General features: G+C 32.9%; 2 protein-coding genes and 1 long non-coding RNA gene across 4 annotated transcripts; 1 reads left to right on the forward strand and 2 right to left on the reverse strand.

Moving 5' to 3' along the window:
- On the forward strand, positions 965 to 9080 carry LOC107639970. Of its 2 annotated transcripts, none has more exons than XR_002362280.1 (24): positions 965 to 1125; positions 2354 to 2487; positions 2776 to 2860; positions 3001 to 3054; positions 3635 to 3726; positions 3812 to 3915; positions 3999 to 4071; positions 4169 to 4562; positions 4684 to 5007; positions 5099 to 5302; positions 5411 to 5506; positions 5634 to 5691; positions 5774 to 5901; positions 6099 to 6345; positions 6462 to 6592; positions 6669 to 6793; positions 6919 to 7042; positions 7121 to 7179; positions 7340 to 7436; positions 7520 to 7709; positions 7918 to 8019; positions 8120 to 8259; positions 8567 to 8634; positions 8749 to 9080. XR_002362280.1 is itself a non-coding variant. In XM_021122842.1 (24 exons), exons 1-24 carry the CDS (start codon positions 1084 to 1086, stop codon positions 8851 to 8853), a joined length of 3183 nt encoding a protein of 1060 aa, XP_020978501.1. In that variant the 5' UTR covers positions 965 to 1083; the 3' UTR covers positions 8854 to 9080. The 2 variants fall into 2 exon arrangements, 1 of the variants encoding a protein (XP_020978501.1); XM_021122842.1 differs by having other exon boundaries at positions 8560 to 8634.
- Positions 8410 to 8864, reverse strand: LOC110271698. The gene is made up of 2 exons (XR_002362281.1): positions 8730 to 8864; positions 8410 to 8628 (listed from the first exon to the last, which is right to left on the reverse strand). It is a non-coding gene; the product is annotated as an uncharacterized LOC110271698 (long non-coding RNA).
- LOC107642506 (cancer-related nucleoside-triphosphatase) lies at positions 9063 to 10908 on the reverse strand. Its single transcript, XM_016345894.2, has 6 exons — positions 10754 to 10908; positions 10587 to 10674; positions 10414 to 10504; positions 10030 to 10114; positions 9583 to 9739; positions 9063 to 9419 (listed from the first exon to the last, which is right to left on the reverse strand). Exons 1-6 carry the CDS (start codon positions 10793 to 10795, stop codon positions 9304 to 9306), a joined length of 579 nt encoding a protein of 192 aa, XP_016201380.1. The 5' UTR covers positions 10796 to 10908; the 3' UTR covers positions 9063 to 9303.

The raw sequence follows: 10917 nt of genomic DNA on the forward strand, positions 1-10917 counted from the left end.
ATAAATTGCTCCATGCATAAGATAAGGTTCGAACTCCGACATTTATTTAAGCAGACGAGTGAGCTAAAGTTATATATATGAATGGAATCTCTACAATAAGTGTATCATCATATCATAACTTTGATATAATGGTGAGGTAAGGATTAATACCATGATTGATTACCATGTCATGATTTTCGAGATTATTATTTTATTCTTTCAATTAATAATTTTATAAAAAATAAAAGCTAACTTTGATTAATAATAAGACTTAGATGCTAACAGTAATGAGAACGGGAAAAGAAAAATAACAAGTGAATGGAAATGTAAGAAAATGAAGCAAACTCCTTTAGCCAGTGCCAAGTATCCCCTCATAAAATTCCCAATCATTCTTCATGTTACGTCAACTTTGTGTCTTCTAACAGAAAAACATGCATCCTAGATTTTGGTCCTTTTTTTTTTATTTGCCGTATCTGGCTTTCTGATTTATGGGAAGGTTGAGATGGGAACTGACTCTAATATTAATTTTCATCTTCTGGTTCTATCTCAACCAAAAAATATATATAAAAAATTTGTTCGTAATAATCATGACTGTTATTCATTTTTGTCCAATAGTAGATATATGTTTATTTGTAATTTTTTAAGTGAAAATACATAAAAAATACATAATATATAAGGTGTAATAACTCAAAAAATATAATCATAATTATCAGATTCGGATCGAATTAATTGGTTCAACTGAAAAATTAATGAATTAAATTTTAAATCGATCTTGTCTCAGGCAAAGGCTGTTTTTGCTATCAAACTAGTTAAAAAAACAGGATGATCACATTATAAGCAGGTTCCACGTGTATACACAATGAAATCCAAACCGTTACTTATTATATTATATTATAATAGTTGTCTTATAAAAACCGTTTAGAATGAAACTCTTGTTTTGTTTTCTTGTGTCTTTTCTCTACTCTTTCTCTAAACAACTCTTCTTTTGTTTTCGATCATTACAAGAGAACATTTCTCACCCTCATCACTATTCTTTTTCTTCTCTCTTCTCTTCCTTTCAGTTTTTAGTTTCATAATAGCCTCGGATCCTTCAACAATAATATAATGTTTGTGAAGAAATTTGTAGAGAAAGCATCCACAAAGAAGGTAACATATATAGTTTTCTTACCTTAATTTTAATTTTTATTTTTATTTAATTAAACGATGTTTTGCTTGTTTTATTGATAATATCATCAGTTACTCTTATCAAGAACAGTGATCAATTTAGTTTCATTGACTTTGGAATTGATTAAATTCTGTAGAACTTAAAAGTTTAGTGTGCATGTGATAGAGGAATAAAATTGAAAAAAAAAATAGTTCAAATTTCTATATGTGCTATTATTTTTAATAGATATATGGTTGCTCTAGTTAAATTTCTTATTATGGTAATTTCATAAATTTGACGCGTATGATTATTATGTATTAAATAAAATTCTGAATGATATTCCATTTATGGTTTATGGCTTTATGCCAAGAAGCAAATTCATGTATAGCATAGCAGCATATGTTCATCTAATATTATTATTAATAAAATAAAATAAAATGAAAATTAAAATTATATAGTGCTATAATGTTTACAGAAACGTGGCGAAGACATGAATCATCTAGAGCTAATTATTTGAAGTATGTGATGACGGATGAGTTGATTTTTGGGTATCATTGAAGTGCTTAGTTTAGCACCGTTTCAAAGGAGAATAGTTTGAGTATACCATGTCCGATAAATTTCACGTACAACCTTTGAAACAACAACAACAACTTACTTAATGTTGATCAAAGTTCTTTTTATTTCTGGTCAAAATTCTTATTAAAGTCCACACAATCGAATTGATGACTTTTAATTTGTCATAATGAAATATATATCGTGTTAATTGTATATCTCGTCTTAAGTAAAAGAGGAAAGAAATATCACCTAATGTTGGTCAAATCCAATCATTAAAGATGAAAAAATCAAACAAATAAATACATTTTAGTTTTAAGATAAACCTATCTACAATTTAAGCACTTTTATTTTTTAATTTTTGGTGTGATATTATTTTCCGTAGTTAAGAAAGATGTTACAACCTACAAGAATCCAAAGCCCCAAAAAAAGAAAAATTAGAAAAGGAGTCTCATAAAATTCACAATCTTCCCTTTGGATTTTATTTTGCATGTACATGTAACGCTCAAACCCGCATAAATAGCATATAAATCAATATGATGACAAACACTTATCGTAAATTATATTGTTAAGACTTAAGAGTACATTTAATACGTGCGTTTTAAAAGCATTTTAGTTACGAATATTCTTAAAATACGAAGTGAACTAAAAATTCAATTTGTAAATTTTGCATGGCAGGGTAGCGGAAATTCATTAGATGGCTTAAAAGCTAAAGATGTGGATCTACGGCTGGTATTTCATCAAGGGCTACCATCCTGTGGTGTCAAATTTGCCTATGATCACATTCACAAGACACTTGCTATTTCTACCAGGCATATTCTTCTTCTACAAATATATAAATCTACCAAAATTAGCCGTCAAATCAATTATTACGTATTTGTTTATAAATATATTTGTATATGTTAATATATATTTTAACATAGTTTGATTATTCTGCTAGTTCTTATGTTTAAAAATTCGATAAACTATAAGAACTGAAAAATAATTAAATCTTTTAATATTCTATATAAATAACTGATTTAGTAGTTAAATTTTGCAACATTATATATACTTAATTACTTAATTTAGCTGGTTTCTGTTCTTGATTTTGTGTACTCAAGGGATGGACGAATTAAACTGTTTGGAAAAGATAATGCACAAGTGCTACTTGAGTCCACTGATGCAGTGCCTAGCAAATTCTTACAGGTTAATTATATTATATTTTCTTAATTCATAGTTTCTTGATTGGTTTTCTTGATTTCAAGGGAAAGTGTTGTTTTTTCAAGGATTATCAGGTGTTTTCCTCTGTTATTAACAATACTATTTTGCTCTTAATACTGATGCAGTTCATCCATAACCATGGCATCCTCATAAATGTCACTGTCAATAACTATATTGAGGCAAGTATACTTGTAGACCTGTTCAAATTTATTAGGAACTGATATTACACATAACACTTTTTTTATTTACTAAAATAAATGAAAAGTTTAATCAGAGTCACAGACAGAAATCACAGTTACATAGTCTTTCTTTCTTATGAACATAAAACAAACATGTTTCACTATTTTTTGTAGATTGTTGATTCATAGACAATACCATTTTTCTTCTTTTTCATATGATCTTGAAAATGCAATACCACTTTCTTGAGTAGATAGGATTTAGGGTTTATGTTAAGCAGTTATAAAATATTTTGTACAATTATTCAATTAAGTATTTTTTTTTTATTTCATTCAATCAATGTAAAAAACTAGTAATTTCTTATGATATGAGAATAAGTAATTAGATACATGTATAAAATCTTTTTTACACGGATATTTTGTACAATCATCTAATTACATAATTTCTTTTAATTTCTATAAAATAGTAATTATTTGTATTAACATAAGAATAAGTAATTAGACACATCAAAATTATTCCAAATCATGTTTAAGCAGAGTTAATTCAGAAAAATTGATTGCCCTAAAGATATTTCACATTTAGGTATGGGACATAGAAAAGAAGCTGATGTCTGATGTTTACATTGTTAAAGAAGAAATCACTTGCTTTTCAGTCATTCAGCATAGCCTTTACATGTAAGTAATGTATTCATTTCTAAAATAATAAGGTAGAAGATCACTAAATTTTCTCTAAGAGAAGAAGAATCTGCATTGGTGGCAGGTATATAGGAGTCTCTAATGGTAATATATCAGTATTGAAGCTTGATCAAGAACCATGGCATATGGTTAAAATGAAATACACCATACCCCTCTCTGCCTCTTATGGTAAGATCATACATAAATTTGGTCTTCAGTTTCTTTTTTCCCACATTCACAAGTTCCTTAATAATATAATTTTCAATTTTTAGGGAATTCAGCTGAAATGGCTGAAAATATTGTTGTGACACACATACTGCCTCAACCCTTTTCTGAAAGCAAGAGGTAATCTCCATAAATTGTTCTCTTCTTTGTTTTATCTTTGTTTTTTTTTTTTTGTGAAAAAGTTTTAATGTTCTGTTATCTTATGTGTTCAATGCAGAGTTCTTATAATCTTTAGAAATGGACAGATGGTATTGTGGGACATTCGAGAAAGCCGGTCCGTTTTCAGAACCGGTGGAAACATGTCGCAGCAATTGTATAGCGAAACAAAGAAGGTGTCTTCTGCTTGTTGGGTGTGTCCTTATGGAACCAAGGTGGTTGTAGGCTACAACAATGGAGAGATCTACATTTGGGGAATTCCTTCTCTTAACAAAGGAAATGTTCCAACAATTGATTATAGCAGCATTCAAAACACTCCTATTTTCAAGCTTAACTTGGGATACAAGTCAGACAAAACATCTATAGGATCTCTCAAATGGACTTATGCCGAAGGAAAGGCGAGCCGATTATATGTCATGGGAGCTTCCGAATATGCATCTTCAAATTCTGTGCAGGTATTTGAGCAATGAAAGTTCTTGTGCTGATAAACTAGGCCTATGTTCTAGTTACCTATTAGAGATGAAATGGATCTACTTGATTCCGTGAACTTGTGTGAATAATTGTTGTGTGAAGCAGGTGGTGTTGTTGAATGAACAAATCGAATCTAGAACAACTAAGTTGGGACTTCATTTGTCTGAAAGTTGTATTGACATGGAGATCATATCAACCTCAATTGACCAAAACAAGCATAAACAAAGTTCTTTCCTTTTGCTTGGAAAATCAGGCCATGTATATGTGTATGATGATAGTTTGATTGAAAGATATCTACTGCAAAACCAATCGAAGTCCAGTTCCACATTGCCAAAGGAAATGGTTGTAAAGTTACCAATGGCAGATGCAAGCATCACGACAGCAAAATTCATCTGCAACAATACTAGTATGTTAAATTCTGGAGATGAGGTACCGGAGAATTTCAATGAATCTTTTCATACAATCTGATTCTTCTGTATACATGTAACTGATTTGTGATGTTCTTTGCTTTTTGATATAGTATTATAGTCAGAAGATAAAAAACTATCCACCCCTTATTCCCATAGAAACAAGTTACAAAGATGGGATAAACCTTAGTTCTGCCAACTTCAATGGATTTTCAAGTGTAAAAAATTTGTATATAACTGGACACAGCAATGGAGCCATAACTTTTTGGGATGCATCATGTCCCTACTTCACCCCAATTTTGCAATTAAAGCAACAGGTAATGATATTTTTATCAGATACACACTTTATGCAAGAAAGTCTTTTACTTGAGTAGCAAGGAACTATAATCTGTCCCTGAATTCTAAGTATATTCATCTTAATGCAGAGTGAAAATGATTTTTCTTTGAGTGGTATACCATTGACGGCATTATATTTCAATATCAACTCTCCTCTCCTTGTTTCTGGTGACCAGAGTGGAATGGTGAGTTTCATTTGATCCTTGTATTTTTTTCGTTCCTTCTAAAAATTCTCGCGTGCACGTTTAATTTATGGTATGTCTGATACAAACACGATCGACATGGTATGTCTGATACAAACACGATCGACAGGTTCGGATATTTAGATTCAAACCAGAACCATATGCCTCCAGCTTCATGTCTCTCACTGGTAATAAAAATGCATAGCAAATATATTTCTCAGCTTATAACTTGTTGCTTTGTTATTTAACAAATGGCATTCACTTCTGCAGGAGGCTCAAAGAAAGGGACTGATCATGTGATCCAAAGCATGAAACTTGTAAAGACTACTGGTGCTGTACTTTGTATGAACATGGATCACTATTCAAAGCATCTTGCCGTTGGTTCTGATCAAGGAAATGTGAGAAAATTTACTAGAATTTTCTTTAGTTTTTGTTTTTTCCATGTGGAAATTTAGTTTTTTACCACACTATTCCAAGTATTCAAAGAGACAAATCTTTATGTGCAATGCAAAAAGTATCAATTATTCAAGATACATTTATAGTTAATATATTACCTTGACATTGCTGATGCTAATAATTCACCAATTTGTTGCAGGTTTCAATCATTGTCATAGATGGCCCTTGTGTATTATATCAGAAAAATATAGCAAGTGAAATTTCTACTGGTATAATCTCCCTGCAGTTTGTGACCTGCAGTTTGCATGGTTTTGAGAAAAATGTATTAGCAGTCGGAACAAGAGACTCGTCTGTTCTGGCATTAGATAGCGAAACTGGAAACACGCTCAGTGCCGAAACAGTTCATCCTAAGAAGCCCTCCAGAGCTTTATTCATGCAGGTGTTGGGTAAGAATTTGTCAATAGCAGTGAATAATCATACTATTTTCAATATAAACTAGCATTGAAGGGCCTGATTCAATAGAGTAAGAGCATTTCTGTTATACTATTTGAACCAAACACAGGATCAATTACAGAAGATGGCCTGGACTTGAGAGCAGGGAATCATGTTGGGGATGCAACAACAAAGCAGTTGTATATTTTGCTGTGTTCTGAGAAGGCTGCATATGTCTATTCTTTCGTCCATGCTACGCAGGTTATCGCACTCGCTAGATGCGAATACTCGAATATTGGCTTATGCCTGCAAGGCTGAAATTACTTTTGCATTGCAGGGAGTTAAAAGGGTGCTTTACAAGAAGAAGTTTCATTCCTCCTCCTGTTGTTGGGCTTCAACATTTTACAGCTCCTCTAATATTGGCCTTGTGCTCCTTTTCACCAGTGGCAAAGTAGAATTAAGGTTATGCTTTTTGTTTCCTTAATTCTTCTCATACTTTGTAGAATATAATTTGATGGGGTATTTAACATTCAAGGCTTACCAACATTTATATCCTTCTCAATAGTCTTCTACTATGTCAACATCAGGTCTTTGCCTGAGTTATCTCTGATAGAGGATGCTTCAATAAGAGGTTTCACTTATTCATCTCCAAAACTGAAGTCGCTTTCCGACTCCCAGATATGTTGTTCATCCAGAGGAGATATTGTTGTGGTACGACTTGATTTTTCTCTAGTATAACAGGTTTCTATAAATGTTTATGAACCTCACTGACTCAACTTCTGTTTGCAGGTGAATGGTGACCAGGAAATTTTTGTTGTCTCATTGTTAGTCCACAGGAATATTTTCCGGTATATATATATATATAGCTAGATGACGAAATTAGGAATATCTGCAACCTTTTCTCTTCTATAGTATTTTATTTAAGATCATGCAGGTGAAGATGAAAAATGATCATGAAACTTACAGATCAGTGGTCGCATTTTTACATTTTGTTTGACTTCATTTTAGACTGTTGGACTCTGTTACCTGCATTGAAAGGAATGAAAGGATGCCATCACAAGAAGAGCTCGCTCCTAGTCCTGTTTCCCAAAAGGAAAAGAAGAAGGTATATAATTAGTAAGAACATACAACTATTTCTCTATTATTTTTGTGACTGAAGGAATTCGGCCTTGTTGTCCGACATGGCAGGGTATATTCAGCTTAGTTATGAAAGAATTTACCGGAAGTAAAGAAAAGGATGTGCCCTCCATGGAAAAAGAAGATCCAAGAGAAAGTATCCGCGAACTCTCAGCAATATTTTCAAATGCAAATTTTCCAAGTGATGCTGACAATAGTGATAACTGGACCATGCATGAAGATAAGCCTGAATTAACATTAGGTATAACAAAGCCTCAGTTATGCAAAATCGATGTTATATAATACTTGCATGCTCTTGAAGCTCATTTAATGCGAACTTATGGCTGTGCTAGTCAGAAAGCACAAATATTATGAAACAAAACATGGCTAAAATAAAGTTATAGGCTTATAGCTCAATCTGCATCCCAATTCAGTTAGCTAATATGTGACACTTTTTCCACTTAATGCAGATGACATTGATCTAGATGATCATGTAGAAAAACGAAAAGAACAAAGCATATTAGGAGCTCTTAATAAAAAGAAATTGGCTGGCAAATTGAATGCTTTCAAAGGTTTCATGACAATGAATTCTCCCTGATGCAAAATGATTTTTCGTTATGTATGTTCATCTTTTTTAACATACTGCATTTTTCTTATGAATCAAATCTACAGGAAGATTGAAAGAGAAGAAGGGCAACAATCAGAAAACACCAGATAACAATAAGGAAGAGCCACAAGATGAGAAAGCTGGTGCAGTTGATCAAATTAAGAAGAAATATGGATTTTCTTCCTCTTATTCGTCATCATCCCATGTAAGAATTATGTTGCTTAACTTGCATACTATTGTGATCTTGGAAACTTTTGAAGTGGCAAGATTGATCAGTTTTATGAAACTTTAGTAACTTGGTTAAACTTACTTATGATGAATCCAATGGCTCTAGATTTCAAGAAAACAACAGAAAGTGTCAAAGCTCATACTTATTTAGTAATTTAGTATCATGTTTTAGATTTTGGCAACAATTTTGACGAAAATGTTACGATGCAACCGAAATAAACTTGATGCATCATACACCAAGATAACTCATGCATTGATCGTGAATGCGCCGTTGTAGGAAACAGGCACGAGCGTTGTAAGCATTGCTAAATTGGCACAAGGCAGATTGCAGGACAACACCAGGAAACTGCAGGCAAGAAACAAGATCCATTAATATTTTTCTTGACTGAAGAAGTTGAAATTCTACCTCCATAAAAGTGCCAAATTTAGTTTTATGTTTTTGCTTACATGCATTGAAACTTGACAGGATATCAACCTACGAGCAACAGAGATGCAAGATACAGCAAAATCATTTTCATCATTGGCAAAACAAGTGCTACGAACTGCTGAACAGGATAGACGAAATATATAAGAACAATAAGCTAATCTATTAGAGTTAGGTTCAAAATTGTTTTATTTTTTCGTCATATATAAGTATTCATATTTTTTCTAGTCACTTTGCTTTAATTTTAAATGACGTTTGAGTTGACACAGTTAAAAGTCAAGACGTAATTGGTAGTTGGTGGATAATAGTTTAGCATATACGTATGTAGTTTATACTTAACATTTATGATAATAGTTGATAGATATTTCTATATATACGTCTTTTTGGATGAAATAAAAACAATGCTCCTATTTTCTCTACATTAACAGGCACAATACCTAATAAAATTACCAATAATTCAGATTATTACAGAAAAAAAAGTTAGACAACCGCTAAAGAAGAAAGAAACAGCAAACTGCTCTAACTGATTATCTATTCAAGAATGTTACACATGGCATCATGGCATGAGTTCAGACAGCAAAGAAAAACTCTGCAAGCTTAGTGTTTTATCAACAGATCTTCCAGTTGTGAGCGTATCTGTTCTCTAACAGCATCTCTGTTATTAAGGCTCAATGTATAACAAGCTGCACCTGGATGATTCCTCAACCTTGCAACTGCAGAAATTGACCAAACAAAAGTCATTTACAGATTCATGCATTCAGCACTAAAGCACAAACATTTGAACTTCACACCTATCATAGAAAAGAAAATGTATTCTAACTAAGAAAGAAACGGAGATTTTTGAGAAAAGGGCATGTCTAAGTCGGAAAATTTTACCCGCAGGAATATCTCTGCCAAATTTCGGAATTGGAATGGAAGCCAAAACCGGGATATTTGACTCCAAAACCTTTAGAACTGCTGGGAAAAACGATGAACTGTATAACTCCATCTTACCAACCTCATCAATAATGAAGAGATCACTGTCCTCTCTAACCTATTCATTGAAATCAAACTCTGAAAAATTAATCTCTCATCAATTGCCCCCAAAAGCAAGGGAAACAGTTCATATTCGTCTCTTCTTTTTCCTTTTTCCCCCTTTGTTTTTTGGGATATGCTTTGAAGATCAAAATGAAAGTTGGTAAAATGTGCAGCTAGCCAACCTCTTATTATAACACTAACTCAATCAAGCACTTGGCTAGTAAAGTAAAGGAAAAAGAAAATGCATAAACAAAATACCAATGGCAAGAAAAACATGGACAAACCGTCTTGAGAAAGCAAGCTCACCTGCAACTCAGGCAGTGCAAGTGACTCAAAGGATGCTACATCAACCTTATACTTGCCAACACTAGGCCATCTACAAGATTCAGGGCTGCAAAATGCCATTCAACAACACCCTTTAATTAACCAAACAAACAAGCAAACTTCGAAGTCCTAACAAAGGAAGCAATGAACAATCTGGCCAATGAATGAACACAAAGTATTTACCAACAATCAGAATTAGCAAAAAAGTTACAAATTTTCAGTCTTCTAAGCTCGAAGAATGAAGAATGAATACCCTCAAGCACCACCCCAACAGAGGCAAAAATACAAACACCTAACAGGCAATAAAAAGAATTGTAGAGAGAAACCCATAAAATCATTTAAAAGAAGAAAAAAGGTGGGTGGTACGTTGAGATGGTGGTGGAGGCAAGTGGGCATGTGCGACCATCAAGAGTGACAACTTCAAAACCAACCCTTTCACCTGAGCTTCTAACTTCACCTGAAAAAAGAAGAAACAGTTACAAGGTTTTCATAACCATGGCATGAATTCATAGAAAAGAAGAATAATTTGGGTAGTTTACGAGTGTAGAATCCCTGAAGCTTGAGGTTTGGATGGGAAGCTTTGAGGGACTCGAAGACTCTGATTATGAGAGTGCTTTTGCCAACACCCTGCAATTGAATGATAAGTCAAATTAAGAATTAGATGATGATGACGATAATGGTGATGGTGATGGTGATGATGACTCACAGGAGGACCAGTGACGAGGATGCATTTGCCGGGAGCGGCCATTGTTCCAATGGCATCGGAAAAGTGAGAGAGAGAATTTTTCTAATGTAATTATTTACATTTTTTTTAATTTTTTTAAATCTAATTTAGAGGATTTATTTATATTATTTTAAATCTGAATCATT

This window comes from Arachis ipaensis, chromosome B05 (assembly GCF_000816755.2).
Source record: "Arachis ipaensis cultivar K30076 chromosome B05, Araip1.1, whole genome shotgun sequence".
NCBI lineage: Eukaryota > Viridiplantae > Streptophyta > Magnoliopsida > Fabales > Fabaceae > Arachis > Arachis ipaensis.

Coding starts and splice junctions, on each gene's coding strand:
- LOC107639970 (XM_021122842.1), top strand. CDS start 1,084: ATGTTTGTGAAGAAATTTGTAGAGAAAGCATCCACAAAGAAG. Junction 2,488..2,775: donor ACACTTGCTATTTCTACCAG/GCATATTCTTCT, acceptor TGTGTACTCAAG/GGATGGACGAATTAAACTGT. Junction 5,008..5,098: donor TGTTAAATTCTGGAGATGAG/GTACCGGAGAAT, acceptor TTTTTGATATAG/TATTATAGTCAGAAGATAAA.
- LOC107642506 (XM_016345894.2), bottom strand. CDS start 10,795: ATGGCCGCTCCCGGCAAATGCATCCTCGTCACTGGTCCTCCT. Junction 10,505..10,586: donor GCTTCAGGGATTCTACACTC/GTAAACTACCCA, acceptor TTCTTTTTTCAG/GTGAAGTTAGAAGCTCAGGT. Junction 9,740..10,029: donor TTGCACTGCCTGAGTTGCAG/GTGAGCTTGCTT, acceptor TTCAATGAATAG/GTTAGAGAGGACAGTGATCT.